At 32.2% G+C, this 17,868-nt stretch overlaps 1 protein-coding gene across 3 annotated transcripts; it reads left to right on the top strand.

The window, feature by feature from the left end:
• The first annotated feature begins 3,136 nt into the window (after nucleotides 1-3,136).
• LOC128678456 (monocarboxylate transporter 12-B-like) lies at nucleotides 3,137-17,666 on the top strand. Of its 3 annotated transcripts, none has more exons than XM_053760041.2 (8): nucleotides 3,137-3,225; nucleotides 11,145-11,352; nucleotides 12,952-13,222; nucleotides 13,502-13,704; nucleotides 14,738-15,029; nucleotides 16,128-16,291; nucleotides 16,585-16,750; nucleotides 16,983-17,666. In XM_053760041.2, exons 2-8 carry the CDS (start codon nucleotides 11,224-11,226, stop codon nucleotides 17,330-17,332), a joined length of 1,575 nt encoding a protein of 524 aa, XP_053616016.1. In that variant the 5' UTR covers nucleotides 3,137-3,225; nucleotides 11,145-11,223; the 3' UTR covers nucleotides 17,333-17,666. The 3 variants fall into 3 exon arrangements, with proteins under 3 accessions (XP_053616016.1, XP_053616006.1, XP_053616012.1); XM_053760031.2 differs by lacking the exon at nucleotides 3,137-3,225 and adding an exon at nucleotides 5,981-6,115; XM_053760037.2 differs by lacking the exon at nucleotides 3,137-3,225 and adding an exon at nucleotides 5,993-6,193.
• The last annotated feature ends 202 nt before the right edge of the window (nucleotides 17,667-17,868 follow it).

Below are 17,868 nucleotides of genomic sequence, written 5' to 3'. Positions count from 1 at the left end.
GGGAAACAAAGGCGTTTAATTCCTTTCACTGACATTTCTGGGCCAACATTTTCTGTTCGTTCAACAATGCAAAATAAGTCTCCAGCTGATTTCTTTTCGCTTTTCGTTTCTGATGACTTGATAAATTTTATTGTTTCTGCTACTAACAAATTCGCAATAGAACAAATAACCAAGAACCCAGAAGCTTCTGCTGGTGCACGAATAAAACAGTGGGTTCCAACAAATTTTTATGAGATAAAAAAATTCTTTGGCTTGCTTCTTTTCATGGGTGTGGTCAAGCTTCCAAAATTATCAGATTATTGGTCTAAGGATGAAGTTATCGGCCATCCTTTTCCCAGAACTATTATGTCACGTAACCGCTTTGAAATTTTGCTTCGCATGATGCATTTTTCTGAAAATGACGATGAACACAAATCCGACCGCCTTCATCGTGTAAGAAATTTGATGAATATTTTGAATGTCTCTTTTCGCCAGCATTTCATTGCAAATGAAGATATTTGCATCGATGAGAGTATGGTGCCTTTTCGTGGTAGAATTATATTCAGACAGTACAACAAAAATAAACGTCATAAGTATGGTATCAAATTATTTAAATTGTGCTCAGTTCCTGGATATACCCATAAAATTAATGTTTATGCTGGTAAAAACGATGTTACAAATACGTCACCTACAAACGTCGTTATGGATTTATGTGAAGACTATATTAACAGGGGGCATACTTTACACACTGATAATTGGTATACTAGTATTGATTTAGCACGAAGACTTTTAGATAAACAAACACATCTTGTTGGGACCATTAGGAAAAATAGACGGGGGCTTCCTAAAAAAGTTATAAGCACCAAACTCAAGAGGGGTCATTATTACGCTGAAGAGAGTAGAGATGGAATAACTGTATTGAAGTGGAAGGATAAGCGCGATGTTCTTGTATTATCCACAAAGCACTCGGTGCGCTTCGTAGAGATTACAAAACGCGGGAAAGTTTTGAGGAAGCCACAAATCGTGTTGGAATATAACAAGGCTAAAGGAGGTGTCGATTTAGCAGACCAGATGGCTTCTTATTCGACCCCATTGCGCAAATCAATAAGATGGTACAAAAAAATTGCAGTGGATATGCTTCTGAATATAGCTCTCATCAATAGTCATATTATTTACCGGTCAGTAAATAAAAGAAAAATAAATATAGTACAATACAGAATTGCTATTTTAAAATCTTTTTGTAGTACACAACAATCAGGTGAACCAACGACTTCAAGACAAAAAAGAAAGAAACATGTATTGGAAAAATTTGACGGACCATCCAGAAAAACGAGACGAAACTGTGGAGAATGTTACAAGATGAATGTCAAAAATATGGGTCGTCTAGAAGCACGCAATAAGACCAAAAAAGTGAACACCTTTTGTAGCGTTTGTCCTGGAAATCCAGTTTTGTGCAATATCTGTTTTTTTAAAGTACACGTTTAGATTTCTTTTACTTTTTCTGAAAGGATATGTCATTTTTTAATTTACCGGCTCTTATACAGTATAGTTTTATTAAGGCATAGGTTTTAGATTGATTTATTAGTAACTGAAATTTAAACTTAACATCTTATTACGTTTTGTTGATTTGATAGTTAGCTCTGATGTTTGAGAAGTTCATTACGAGCATTATTTTATAAAAATGTGATTAAAATTGATCTCTGGTTTAAATAAATATAATTTAAAATATAAAATATTATTACCTACTTTATTTAATTTATATATTTTCAAAGAGTTTATATATCTCTGTGAACTCTTCTTAGCTGCGCACTTCCTTATAAAAGTGGCTTCTTTATTAAATACTACCTACTGAACCCATTAATTTATATGGTACGTACTTGACGCTAAATTCTAAAGACAACACATCTTAACGCCCAAAAAATATATCTTTGTATATTATATAATAGTGTCAAAAACGATTAACATTTGAGTAGTCATTTTTAGAACTGACATTTTCAAAAGCCCAGAAATTCTAAGTCCTTTTTAGTTTTCTTTTGCCAAGTAACCTGTTTATACTATGAGGCCGCGCGGATCACTTTCCTTAGTAAAAACAGTCAAAACGCTGTCCGTCGGCCGTCTAGAAGGTTTTGAAGTTATCGCGGGCATGCGGACACACCTTGTCCGACGCGGCTCCCTGGACCCGACATACTGGCGGTCACATGGTGTCCGCCGTGGCTCAATGAGCTAACCATGTTTATCTGTCATGGCGTTCAACGTGTTAAATACATGATATGATAAACTTTTTATGGATACGTCAATATGAATATTATCGGACTTTTTAATATACGTCAGAGCTGCCAAATATAGAAGAAAATATTATATTAATTTCTCGCATTTCGGGAAGGTGGTGAATCGTCTGCATATGTATTTGTGTAGGATAAGTAATGTACAGTGTGGTAACTACCCTATCTCCCTCATCTTTGGTTACATTAGGTATTCAGTGTATTTGAGGGTTATCTACTAGTCTCATCTATTCACTCTTATGTTGTAAATTAATTGTTGATTAAAATAAAGTGGATCAAATTGGAGCCATCTAAGATTTGTAGCCCATGTTAGTTGTGAATTCCAGCGAGACTTATCTTCATAAATAAGTTTGTGGACTTTGATAAAATAAATATATTATATACAAGGCCATTTATTTATAAGTATCTGTTGTCCACATCATCAATTAAAATTGATCCAAATTGGCCGAGCTATTTAGCCATAAATGAGTGATAAGACCGACTTTTGCATTTATAAAATTATTTAATGCATAATTTTTTTGTTTAGTATTTAAGCTGCAGGATGTATATCCTCAACCAAGTTTCTTAATACTTTTATACGTATGTATTACGAAACTTGGTTAAAATTGGTGTTGAAATACAATGTTTATCAACGCTACCAAAGCTCGGTGCTATGCTAGTATAGTTAGGTAGGTATTACCCACCTTTTTCCCTGAACTGGTTTGAACCAGTTTCTCAAGATCTCGGTCACATTGTTTAAACGTGATTCCGATACAATATTAGTATTTTATTGGTTATCTCTATGCAACCATTGAAGTTTCAATATTCCGAGTTTGCCCTCTATCTTATCATTATCAGATTACCTGATAGCTGGTCACGGGCAAGAGATTCGGATTATCCTTCAGAATCATTACAAAGTCAGCTCATTAATACGTGAAATAAGAATTGTTGAAATTACTATGGTAATGAGTGATCATTTATTTTGGTAAGTTTTGTAAAATCTTTCTATGTCTTAAGTTTTCATACGGTGGTATTTTGATGTATATATCCGATATTTTATATTATATAAAGGATGGCTCTATTGATTTTTTGCATAACACTGGAAATCTATTATAGCTTCAGTAGTAACATTAACTTCGCCAGACTACATAGGCAAAGAAGGACTTTTAAATAAAAAAAACGCAGCGATGATATATTTTTCACTAAAAGGTTCCACGAAACTTGGCAATGAGCCAATTGGCGTAACCTAGCAGCCAGTTAGCAGTTGGTTACGAACAAAAATCTGCTATCAGCACAAACATACCTACACACACAAATAGGTATATCGTACAACAATTGTTTATTGCAATGAGTTTGTGTACTGAACATAAATAAATCTAACGTAAAACTAAGTCACAAAGCTAAATATGTAGTTTATTTATTTCCAAACATTGTCGGCCGATAATAATCCCAGAAAAGAAAAAATATATTTCATTTGTATTCAATTGGATACCTTTTGTATATCGGATGGCCGCAGAAGAAGAGGTGGCGGGACGATATCGATAAATTTTAACAAAAATTATACTAGATAACTAAATAACAAATTACAATAACTACAGAAAGAGACGAGTGGAAGAAAAAATGGGAGGCCTTTGCCATTTTAGACCACAGTAAAAGCCAATGTCTCTTCTTCTATGAGGCTCGGTCCATTGCTATATATGACAGCATACTTTATTGTTCCATCGGAGGAGTCCAGTCTATTACTTGCTTGCCCCAGTAGACTTTCTGGTGACGTGCCCATATCAATCCCATTTTAGATTTGCCTCTATTTATTGTCCATAAGGATCACCGTGAGGTATTATGTTTACGATCTGAAGGTTTAACGCCGAGAATGATAAATATACGGGAATACTCACTGTACCTAGGGATCGAGAAGACAAGTTTCGACTTCATACTGGTGTCGTCCTCAGGGCAAGTTAGGACAGACTTTTACAGAGAACATTATAGGACAGAGTATTCACAATTACCGTGACTATCTAAATTTTATATAAATAATAATATGACAGTAGCACGACTTTATTTTAAGAATCACAACAAAAAACTTACATAGTTTAAAGTTACAAAAAAATATGCAACATTGCTTACATTATTAACTTGTTAATGGTAAAAATTAAGTTGTAATTAATGACCACACAAAAGTTTTATTTTTCAATTAGGTATGTAAAACATGTTGAAAACAACATTTATCGCATTTTTGTATTCAAAACAAAAGTTATCTTATCCTCTTTACCCAAAGCAAAATAATAAGTTGTAAGAAACTATCCGTTTTACTCCAGATCCGTAATGAAGCCATATAAATAGAGTCAATAGTTTTAGTGTTTTCATATACTTTAAAGGATTTCTACAAAAAACTGCGATTAAAAATTTCAAATAATTTGAAAGACAAGGTACTTTAGTATTTATATTCCTGTACTCTAATTTAATATAGAGGTAAATATTATTATTATTATTATTATATGGATCGGCTACGACCTGTATTCGGCTTGTTACAATGGTACAATGTTCATGTTCATAATAGAAAGTAACTAGATACTTGAATAAGCTACTCGTATCTAGGTATGTATTAAATCCCAACTAATATTATAAATGCGAAAGTAAGTTTGATTGTTACTTCTTCACGCATTATCTACTGGACCGATTGTTATGAAATTTGGTACACGAGGAGAAAATAACCTGGAATAACACATAGGGTATTTTTTTTTCAGAAATTCCCACGAGAGCGACGCCCCGGGGCGTAGCTAGTCATTTCATAATTATAGAGTGCGTTATTACTAACATGTCAGATTTTACACTTGAACTTTATATTATTTTTGAATTATTTTTTATTGACCATTCAGTGGCAAGTTTCATTAAACTAGTGAACCAAATTGAGCAGTTTTTTGATGATGTTTTCCTTCAGCGTATGCTATTGGTGGAATGTTGACTGAAACTGAATTTCAGCTAAAAAATTCAATTTGATTTGTAAAGTAACTCTGAGAAATCACATGCGCTATTCTTCGTACTCATATTATATCATGAATTCTCATGAGTACAAGTGCTAGGCTATGACTGTGTTGGTAAATTTGGTACATGGCGAATTTTGTTTGTTTTCTTTTGAGATTTGTTTTTTAAATGAACTTGCTATAAAAACTGACTTGTTTTGTAGTCTGCAAGTTTTTGTATGAAATACGATTAGCTATGCTAGCTAATGGCTTTTACTTCCACTAGTTCTATAAGGAAATGTCATAAATCTGAGTAGTAACTAGTACTTACTGAATGAACCGCGTGAATCAACCACAGGAACTGTTTCTTTTTCTTACCATAAAGGTATTATACCATAAAGTTTTAGGTAGGGCACCCCTGAATTTCAGAATTTTAAACAAATATGGTGAGTATAAGTTAGAATAGGTCTTTATTTCTTACGACTTCAATCGCGAATTGTGATTCTTTTTACAAATTATATATCTTTTTTTTACATGATAGCGTGGCAAGCTATGAACCAGTTACTTACTTGTGTCTAAAATAAAAACGTAGCAAAAACTGATGACATTCAATATTGCAACAAATCATTAAGATATTTAGAGTTATTTTTCCAAAGCAAAAGGAAAACGATCGGAACTTTTTTGTCGGTAAAAACCATGGTTACCTGATTATGATATACAATATGTAGCTATGTAATTACAAGTTTTATCAGTATGCGTTTGCGCTAATGTTAACGGTACGTGTCAATGTCCATTGATGGCTGAGAAGCCAATGCAAACAGACGTATTTGTTTAGATGACCAAAACAGAACATCAGTGACATACGAAAGTGTAACGGAATATCTTTTTTTAATAGTGACAATAAAAAAGAATTAAGTAAGTTATATTATTTTTTTATGTGACAAGCATGCCAGTATTATTTATTTTTTAAACGTGACTTTTTTTTATAGTCAGGTAAGGTTTATTTTATGTAGGTATAATTATTTTTTTTTTATGGAAATTAATAATGTAAGCACGAGTGTAACCACGTTGTGGAAGATTTTGTAATGTTATCAAGTTCCTGAAATGTTTTTGGCTAATTATCGAATATTCACGGATTCGTTATCTCGTGATATCCCAATTATCTTTGACATGAAGGTCGTATCTACGAACTGATGATAGATTTGGACAGCACTTTAAATTTACATTTACAATTTATGAATACGTCAATCTTTAAAATATCAGTATTGTTATATAATTTTTAATTATCTGTTCTTAAAATAATGATCATAGACTTTTTTTTAATTACTTCGACTATTTTAACGAGGTACATAAACTCATCTTAACACTGGTTGATGGCATGGTATGATTATTAAGTATACACAATCTATTTTAATAATTATCTTACTCATATTATAAATGCGAAAGTTTGTGAGGATGTATAATGTGTATGTTTTATCTCTCACGCAAAATCTATTGGACAGATTGTAATGAAATTTGGTACACGGGTACAATATAACCTGGAATAACATATATGGTACATTTTATCCTGATATTCCCACAGACATGAAGCCTCGGAGCGTATACTATAATAATCCGTAATATAATTCATAACATAATTAAACGTTTTGATCAACCATTTCTAATTTACCCCCATTATAATACGTTAAGTGAACTTTGCACCATACGTCATCGGAATCGGTTTATACAGAACGTTTTTCCTGTAGATAAATTTACTCTTTTAATCATCACCACAATACATCATCATGTACGGTCAGCAGCATATTAGGAATTGGGAATTTTGGGACGAAAAGTATGTTATATCATGGTCTGCTATTCCAGGTGTTCTACTCGTGTTACGAATTTTACCAAATTCCGTCTAGTAGTATTTGCGCGTTCATATATCCTTATAAATATTAAGCATTCTTCTAACAAACTATCACATTTATTTTTAAGTAGGATACATCAGATAATCATGTAAGGTATTCACTGCTTTATAATAATATCCCGAATATGATCAGATGTCGTCACATGATGACGTGCTGTGAGCACGCGCCTTTGTTATTATAATTGCAAAACTATGATTCACTTCCCGTGTTGTATGTTTCATGCATCTTTTAGGTTATTTCCAAACGTCATTCAGCTTAGTCCGATGTTTACAGTAGCGTGTTTATAAACTACTTAGAACAATCAATTTATTGATCGAAGTAAGATTAAGAAACAAGAAATACATCTATCCAAACTATCGCCATAAATATTATACCACAGGCTTAGTATATTCGTTTATTATATGTTTTTAATCATTCGCAATTTTCATTGAATTTATTATGAATTTTCTATGTTTTTCGAGATTCGTTGTTGTTGGAATAACGATATTGAAAATATTGATGTATTCCATTTAAAACTGCAATAATGTGTAAACAATATTTTCGTGAAATATTGTTTAAAAAAATTTTAAGAAAGTGATGACTTAATCAGTTGATATTTAAATTACAAAATATGTTTTCATAAAACAATTTATTACAAACATAGTTGGACCAATTTTATTAATATATAAATTGTGGCTATTATCTAGTTATTTACGATATTCGTGTTATTTTTCATCATACATATATCAGTTACTATGACAATAATATTTGATACGGCATAGCTTTCACATTTACGCTCCACGCTACACGTACTTATGATTTGTTACTCTAATTATGCGTAACATGCCTCAATTTGGTAACAACACTAATAATGCAAAGTAAAATTATAACTTGCTTAGTATTAATTTCTAAGTAGGTAAGTATACCACATTTGGGTCTACAATAGGGTTTTGGAATAGGTTAAACTGTAATTGTTTGATCTAAAAAAAATTGTATCTAATTGAATACGATTTTTAGATCGTCTAATAGATGCTAAATGCATACGTAAGTAGTATGTTCGTTTTATATAGCTTTTTTAAATTGGTTAAAATTTTAAAAACAAATACAATCGATATTGACTTGCTTTGACTTCCTTTGGAGTTTGAAAAATAAAATTAATATTACAATTACTTATAAATATTAACCATTCTTCTAACAAATTATCACATTTATTTTTAAGTAGGATACATCAGATAATAATGTAAGGTATTCAATGCTTTAGAATAACATCCTGAATATGATCAGAATGTCATCACATGATGACGTGTTGTGAGCACGCGCCTTTGGAAATTGATATTACATTGTTTAAAGCATAGTAAGCAAACGAGTGTGTGGGTCACCACATAATATAACTTTGGGCATAAAAATATTTATTTTCAATTTTCCTCTTCTCCATTATTATTTTAATTTAAGCTCAATACGTATCTAATTTATAACACACCTTATGTACTAGTCAAATATTTGAAACGTTTTCAATAAAAATATTTAAATTTCATTTCTTATTAAGGAAAAAATTGTTTACATTTCTCGTAGAGGTATTAATTATTATTATCACCAAATATAGGTAGCATGTGTATAGTACATGTGAAGTAGCACGGATTTTATTAAACGTGAATTGATATCGATCTAAAGGCTGTTAGATATCAGAATGGAAAAATATTGATTGTAACAACGTCAAATAGATGCGGTGTGGTGATCAAATGGTTAAGACCGTCCACTCCCGTTATCGAAAGGTTCCTGGTTCGTATCTTACTCATTCCACATGAGTATGTATACCATTTTGATTTATGTATAGTTTTCATAGACCACCGCTTGCATTCTGTGAAGGAAAACATCGTGAGGAAACTTGCACACTAGTTGACAGTTTAAGTTCACTAGCGTGTATGCACCTCAACTTCAACCTGAAGCCATGTCAGATGCCTTTAGGCGGCTTGAATAAAATCTGACACCAGTGTTAATCAAGAAGTATTTTTAGAAGGGTTTTTGTAGCAGGGGAACTGTTTGTCTGTGTGTAGTCCATATCGTTGCCCATTTTGTAGTTTTCCATCCGGGAAGAGGGACAAAGTCCGAATAAATATGATTACAGGTTCATCAGTGTCAGTTACGTGGACTAACGGGAAGTTTAGTAAACAATTATTTTAATAATTCCAAAATAATTAATTAGTATAAGTCACTTTTAGTGATATCTCTGTTTTTTATCTGAGTAATCCGGTACTTCTTAGCCATTAGCGTCGGAGCCCTGTGTACCACGTGCCTACTTGTTATGATATCATTACCAAAAAAAATTCGCTAATATTAGTTGCGGATTAGATATTATCCCTGCGATAAATAAGTACATCACACACTACATTCATATTAGCCGAACTTTGACCACACACTTGAAATAATCTGTGTTATCTGTTATGAAAGAAAATACACAAGTAGAATAAAATACATGTGCTTGTTTGAGTTACATTGTTTATTATTAATATTTATTATTTATAATATATCGCTACTGATTTAATGACAAAATAATTAAGGAATGTAAAGTACATTCCTATAAATTGATAAATAATAAATCTATTTTCAGAAGTGGTTTAAGAAAAAGTTTTAATAAAGTAAGGTGAGCTGTCCGGCGTATGATTAGATTACCACGTTACAAAGAAACATCGTACTATTGATCAAATAAATCTTGGTTAATTGTGGGCAATTTGCTATACTACTCGAGGAATGAATGAAACTAATTAGCATTAAGCGTATAAAATCAAAATCACCTATACCTAGGTTGAAGTTGTAGCCTTTTACTTCATGCGCGTCCCGATCGGATTGCGATCCTATTGTTGTTCAATTGTTTTTATTATCTTCAGGATCTAAGGGTATATCAACCGTCAAATGCCTTTACTTATATAATCAAGTATCTCTATAATAATAAAAAAATAAAGACTCAGTTGCAGGTCGATACATCAACAAAAAAAAAAGCAATGCTAGCACAAGAAAAATATAATTGAAATGTTCCTAAAAATCTGTTCAAAATATTTTTCCTGAGTTATTTGACATAAGATAAGTGGGCCATATCCTGAACTCTGAGATATCGAACACTTATCATAAGCTGACTGACACACCCTACTTGGTAATTACATAACAATCAAATAATATCGTCAACAGCCTAATGCAAAAACAAATTTTAATTCAACACTTGAGAATTAATAAACATATTCTTAATTAAGTAATACAGTTTAGTGTTTACATTATAGTATTTCGTTAACTATCGATAGTTGAAATAGTATCGACAGCTCAGAATGAGGCAATAATAACGATAATAAATGTTTATTACTTCATATTATTTGGTAAGAAATTACGGAGGAAAGTCATCATTTCATTCAGTTGAACAAATCATTTCATAATTTTTAGCAAAGCTTACCTTACCTCTAAAAAGTACATTTTCAATAGTATATAGCTCAATGATAGACGCCAAGGGGTTGATATTACCTTTCAACAACGCGTGGTATATCTATGTTATTGAATGAAAGTAGCTACAGACCAAGGTTGTTTTATCTTGTTGATACCTTGTTTTTATAAAGATATTTTTATTTATCAATATACGAGTATATGTTATGTATATTAAAATGTAACTGTGATGACAGAAAATGTTTTCTAAGTTTGCGAGAAATTCTCGAGAAAATAGAATTTGTCGGCGTCCTTTGGTTTTTTCGTATGTTTAGTTATTGTTCACAAACAGAATTGTTGCTTTTTTATTAAAAAATAAAAATTGACATGACTTTAAAATAATAAATTTATTTGTGTGATTTCTGAATAATTGTTGAAGTAAAAAAATATAGAGGTTTAATTTAATGCTTATGTTTCAATATGGTACTGTATATTGAAATATAAGCAAAAAAAAAATCTTTCAGAAATTACACAAATTTATTATTTTGAAGTGTGTATGTATCATAATAATTGTTGAAGTACTTTTTCTGTTCTACAATATATATCTTTTTTTGCCAGCGCAGGTTATAAAAACATACTTTTACTTGTTACAGATAAAACAAAATACAAACACATGGTACAAATATCCACAATATCCAAATCCACATGTCCAAAATATAAATATTATGCAAAATGGATTCACGAAAAATGTCTACAGAGAAAAGTGCAATGGCGACTGAAAAATACCATAAAGTTACTAAATTAGTACCCCCCGACGGAGGGTGGGGGTGGATGGTTCTAATAGGGGTAGCACTTTCCAACGTAAGTACTATCGATTGACTTCATCAGTCTGGATACTGAGCAGTCGAGATATTTTTATTTTATTTTTTTTGTGATAGTGGCTAGTATGTAATTCATATCGATAACTGGCTACTTGAATGGGTATAAAATAAATTGCATAGGTATTTAAATAACCAAATACCTACATTAATTTATAGATTTTTCATATCGTACAGTAAAACTACATTTGGTAAAAATTAAATTTAGTTTATATATTAATTATTATTATTTTGTTAAATGACGTAGGTCAAAATCCTTTTCTACAAAACAGTTTAAATATGGAACAATCTCTATATCACACATTGTGCACATTTTTGCTTAAGTCCTCAAAGACAGGGTGGTTCCGCCCAAGAATAAGACCAGTCCATATCCTGCCGTAGATATCGTACGAGACGACTAAGGGACACTTAGCCGAGGCAGCTGATAGGCAACAATAGTATTCCCAAGGAGGCAGATAGTTGCAAAATCCTAAGCTAATCACACCGGGACCATGGGGAGATGAAATAGAAAAATCGTCCATGGTAATTTTTTAAACTATGTACATAATTTTGAAGACAAAAAAACGAGGAAATCGTTACGTTTTTAGGCTTCAAATTTATATCAGACACTTGTATATAATATTTCGTTGTTGAAATGTATGTGGTAAAAGACCCTGAGATTGCTAATATCACTTAAGAAGCTCGTCTGGTCTGGCTCTAACGAAAAGCTTGTACTTCATAATTGAAACATAACAGATACTTGGATTGGCCAATATCTGAAGATAAAAAGATTTCAATTCGCACGCCATTAAATAGAAATCAGTCAATTACTACAGAGTTTACACAAACATAAACACGTATAAATAGTAACTGCTCACTGCTCAGATTAAAATTGTATAGTATAAATATCACTGCAATGTCTGCAGCTGGGGAACTTTATTTTAATATTACTGGAAAGTACATATTCATTTATTCACCTCACAACTTGTTAGATCAATGCCACGCATATCCTGGGCGACATAGAAATGTAAAAATGAGGAGAGAGTTGATTTTTAAGTAATTGATTTAATCACTTGCTAGTTTGAAAATTGACAGTTACTTACAGTCCAATAATTTAATTGGTTATCGTGTTTTAGACTTTTCTGTGTCAAAAGAACGTAAGGAAAAGTATTATATTTATATACATTTACGTCTTTGTTTTGAAACCATTGAGCGTAGATAAAACACAATGAAGGTTTTTTTAGTATTATCACTTGTAGATAGCCACTTAACCCAAAGGCCGATTTATTTATTGCCTTATTATTAAAATAACTGTCAACATATCAGTGAACGATATAGGACATACCTTTATTTATAGGTAGGCTGTAGGATTACAAAGTGAAAACGGAACGTGTTACTGCAATGTGTAAAGATTTTTTTTTATCAATACTAATATGAATACTTTTAAATGTACCTAAACCAATTTAGGCAAAAACAAAAAAAAAAACTCTTTATTTGAGAACACAAGAACTTTTAAGCCTCATCGTCGCGTGTAGAATTCGAGGCTGTTACGGGAAATGAATGAATGAACGATATTTTTTTTAATATTAAGTATTTCTTGCAGATATTTAATCAGTCCATGTTGTCGCTCTTTAGTTTATTGTATGGAGATGCATTAGAAGCTATGGGTCATAAAACCCAGGGTGCAGCTGTAGTTCTGAGCACCATGTTATTCGTCACCAATTTTGGCGGACCAATAGCGGGCGCCGTAGTTAAGCTGACGTCACCTAGAACCGTGGCTCTGATTGGTGCAGTCTCGTGTACCACAGGAATATTTTTAAGTGGATTCTCAACAAATATAGTGCATTTGATATTAACTTACGGTGTTTTATTAGGTAAGGCTTTTTATACAACATTTTATTTACCTCTTCAAAATAATTCTCAGTAATATTTAAAAAACAAGGTCAATCTACGATAAGAGTTTATGTTTTGCTTTCCTTTAAAATAAAACCCCAAAACATCATTTAACAAAAGACTTTTTATACAACATTTTATTTACAAAATATTTCTGAATACATTTTTAAAAATCAAATTTTACGTTTCGCTTTTCTTTTTATAAACCCATAACATTTTTCTAACTATTCACAATTAATAATACCTAAAATAATTTCCAGGATTAGGTCTAGGTTTTATACAGAACTCATCATTCGTGGCCATAAATGCTTACTTCAAATTGAAGAAGAGTAGGGCAGTGGGCCTTGCGAATGTGGGCACAGGTGTGGGCCAGACTTTGATGCCCCACTTAGTGAGATACCTCTTGGAACATTACGGTTTTCAAGGAGCTTGTCTGATCCTGTCCGGCTTGAGCCTTCATGGGGTAACTATCTGTTTATTTATGTACGATTATTATTATATCATTATAGGGAAGAGAGAAATAGGCCAGTCATTCCCCACTATTCTAATAGGCCCTCAGCCAGGTGCCAACGATGAAAAATTGTTCTTATAGGGATATACCGATCCGTCTCGGCTTCTCTCGGGTTAAACTATAGTGAAAAAATACCTATGTTAGCCTATGTCTTTTTATAATATTACTAGCGGTCCGCGGCTTTGGCTTTACTCGGGTAAAATCATAATAAAAGAAATGGCCTATGTTACTCTCCTAAGTTTCATGTATCTCTGTGTCAAATTTCATCAAAATCAGTAGTTTTTGAGTTTATTCACAAACAAAGATATATAAATCTTTTCTCTTTATAATATTAATAATTAAAACCGATGATATAGCACTTTGACCATTACTTTTGAAGCAGTGAGCGACGTCCACGTGTCTTTCTTCGCAGAGATGTTGCTGCCTCTCCGCTTGATTTAATAATCAACGAAAAGCGCTCAATGCTCATTAATATGGCCGAGAATTGTGTTAGAATGAGTGCGTAATGGACTTGGCTAAATGTCAGATATTCACCTTTGTACATATTTGATAATGTCGATATTGCTGATAGATTAAATATAAAGACCGTGTGTAGTGTATCGTACACGGTCGTCTTTATATTCGGTGAGAAACGGGTGTAACTAAATAATGCAATACTTCTTTAAGTATCAATAGAATAGTGAGACATAATAATTTTGTTTTATTAAACTTGTTTTACATACCTATATTACATAAATAATATAAAAATATTTTTGTTTTTAACAACGGTTATATTCCAAAATTTATCTATTCCAAAACTGATCGTAAAACTTTAACCGGTGGTTCAACTTTTTTTGATTTTGGGCTTTGGGGCGTCACAGCCGCGAATGGTACCAGGAACAAGCGATCATGAGAGAGAGAGAGAGAGAGGGCATGAAAGAGAGAGACAGATTTTCGGTATCTCAAAATTTATTTTAAAACTTATTTGTCCTATCTTTATTTTTAGATTGGCGGCGTCTTATTAATTCAGCCTGTAGAATGGCACATGAAAACAGTAGAGGAAGAAGTTATTGTAGACGAAAAGTTACATTTATTAGAAGATGAACACAAAAATATAGTTATAAGAAGAGATTCGAAGATGCTCGCAGAACTGAATAATGGCAGGCGAGCCACTGAGCCAACTCTGAACGGAAATGACAAAGAAAATCCGAGCGCAGTGGATAAGAAAAGTATGCAATGGCAAAGCCATAAAGAATTGAATGGTGAAAAACTTACATTGTCCAAAGCAAATGGTGTTGGTGAGTATCTGTTCTGAAAATTGTCTTCAGAATTCGCTGCCATCAATAATTTCTGTCTCTCTTACTTTATTGGGCGTCCCCTTCATATGTTGAATGGTAGAATTTGCAGTCTGCAAAAATTTATATTATAATTAGTAGTAAGGATTAACAGTCACTTGTTATCAATCAAACACAAAGTTTATGATATATAAACATATATTATTTATATTGTTCTTATTACAAAAAAAAAATTGCCGTCGTTTTTAAATTATACGAAATAATTTTGTTTCAATGGATGAATTGTTTGCAAAAATTACCTATTAAATAAATAATTATCACTATTGTACATGTAAGCAGTTCTTAAATTTAGATGTAGTTATGGTTTCTCCAAAATTGAGAATTAGAAATATTTTATATAGCGTCATTATTTATTTATTATTTTTAATAAATAAATAAATATGTATCTGTTTCAAGAAAGTTCAAAGTCATATTAATTAATTAATAAAAAACAATAATATAACATTGAAAAGGTTAGAACACAACATATTGTGAAATCGAAAGCAATATTTCAATTTGTTATCGAAGTTCAGAGTACATTCGATTGCGTTGTTTGCTCAGATGTAACACAAATTGATAAAACAAAAACTATTTTTTAATTAATTATGTATCAAAATAATGCTTCTTCATGGCCAGGTTTTAATTATTTAAACGAAATTAATCAAAAATTTCACTTGTTTATTCTGTATCTGTATATTAGTTATTTTATATTAAATTAATTGGATTAAACGAAGATCACAAAATTCACTCGTCACCATTTTGATCCGATTGAGAGTTACGATACCACAGGCTGACATACAGACAAACAAACACGTCGAACTTTCTTATCTTTGTTTGCATTGCGTAGGGGGATAAAAGTATTTTGACCTCTTGCATATTTTTAAGGACCTACTACAATATATAGAGGCATATTTCTTATGATGCTTGAAACAATGGTTTTTTAAAATCCTACTTTTTTATTTATCCGAATTTCGCAATTCACGGCTCTGTCTAGTCCGTAAGGGACAAGACACTATACAATGTATGTGTAACTCTTGACGTGACACGTATAGTTTTTTTCAGATACAAAAGAAAAGAAGCCAAAATCCGGTTTACTGCACAAAATCTTTGTTTTGTTCGACATATCCCTTCTCTCGAGCCCGCGCTTTTTGAACATCCTGCTTGGAACTGCTCTGGCTGTCACGTCCATACAGAACTTCAGTATGCTGTTCCCTCTCTTCTTGCAGGTAATATAGGCAACTAAGTATTTTCAATATGTATTTCTAAGTAACCAATACCATTCTTATTTCTAAACAACTGGAAAGACTTAGTTTTAGGCTAACTATTAATCATAAATCAGTATAGATTTAGATATATATTCTAAACATGAGTTATTGTATGTATGCGTATTTAAACACACAAACAACCAAAAGTTTTAAAAATATAAATTTTTGTTTTCGCTTCCATAAGTTTTCATTTTACAAATTCACCAATTTCAATTCTATATGATGTAAATCAAAAGTGAACGTATTTTTTCCAGAAATCAGTAATGTTGAACAAAGAGCAGACCGCGATCTGCATGTCGGCTGTGGCGGCGGCCGATATCTCTGGCCGTCTCATTCTGCCCGTCTTCCAGGACAAGTTCCAGATAAGGGCACGCTGGATGCTCATCATGACCAGCGTCTGGCTCATTGTGGCTAGACAAAGTGAGTAAAAATTTTCAAAATACATAATTACCATCAGAAATTTTAATTTACCCGCTGCTGTTTTAACATTTAACAGTGAAAACTGCACTGAAATACAAAGATTCCTAGGAGGAGTGAAAAGATTGAGGCGAGAGAGAAACCTTAGTGATCCATTTAGTGGTCTTCCAATAAAATATCCAGTATCTATTTACCTATACATGACTTTAATTCTTATTCTGCGACTTTCTTTCAGTTCTGGCGTATCAATCGGAGCTGACGATCTTGATCCTAATGTCCTGCATTTACGGTTTCGGCAGAAGCATGATCGTCGTAGCCAGAAACATTGCGATATCTGAAAACTGTCGTATGGACCAGGTTCCAGCGGCCGTCGGTCTCGGAATGTTGACTATGGGCATCATCGTCCCACCGGCTGGCTACTTTTTAGGATGGATTAGAGATTTCACAGAGAGTTACGTCATATGCATCACTGCCCAAAACATGCTCTTAGTCGTTCTATTAGTCATGTGGATACCAGATATGCTAATTTTGTATATGCAAGACAAGAGAAAAAAGAAGGCACTTGAAGAAATTCAAATGTCTTAATTATACGGTGATACGTTATTGGTCTGACAATTTAAGGATTAAGGCGAATGGGGAAGAAAACTTATGGCTGAGAAAGAAACTAGCAGTGTGCAGTTACAGTGCTACGGAATTATAATTATAACAGTAATGTGGTGTAACATAATGAATTTGAAAGGCTGTGAGTGCAAAAAGATGTGCACGAATAAAGTGATACCAGTATGCAGTTATCTTAATAATAAGTACTTAGTGAAAATGTACTCTTGTGAACAAAGACTATACTTGAGTAAATCCAATTAAGTTTAAGCAGTGGTCAATAGCTTGATCTAGTCTAATAAATTATATTTTTGTCTGTTAATTTGTTATTTATTACCCAATTTTCCATTTGAAATGAGGCTAGAACTATACTAAATAATACCTTAAGTTTTATACATCACAGTAACATCTGAATGAAGTATTTATTTGAAAATTGGTAGTTCAAATAGGTAAGTAGGTAAAATTATTAATGCATGTATTGTTATTAATTTAATTACCCTTTAGTGAAATTACGTGATTTTAAT

Source organism: Plodia interpunctella, chromosome 2 (assembly GCF_027563975.2).
Source record: "Plodia interpunctella isolate USDA-ARS_2022_Savannah chromosome 2, ilPloInte3.2, whole genome shotgun sequence".
Classification (NCBI taxonomy): domain Eukaryota; kingdom Metazoa; phylum Arthropoda; class Insecta; order Lepidoptera; family Pyralidae; genus Plodia; species Plodia interpunctella.
Note: the sequence above shows the minus strand (reverse complement) of the source record. Positions and strands in the feature narration are given on the sequence as shown.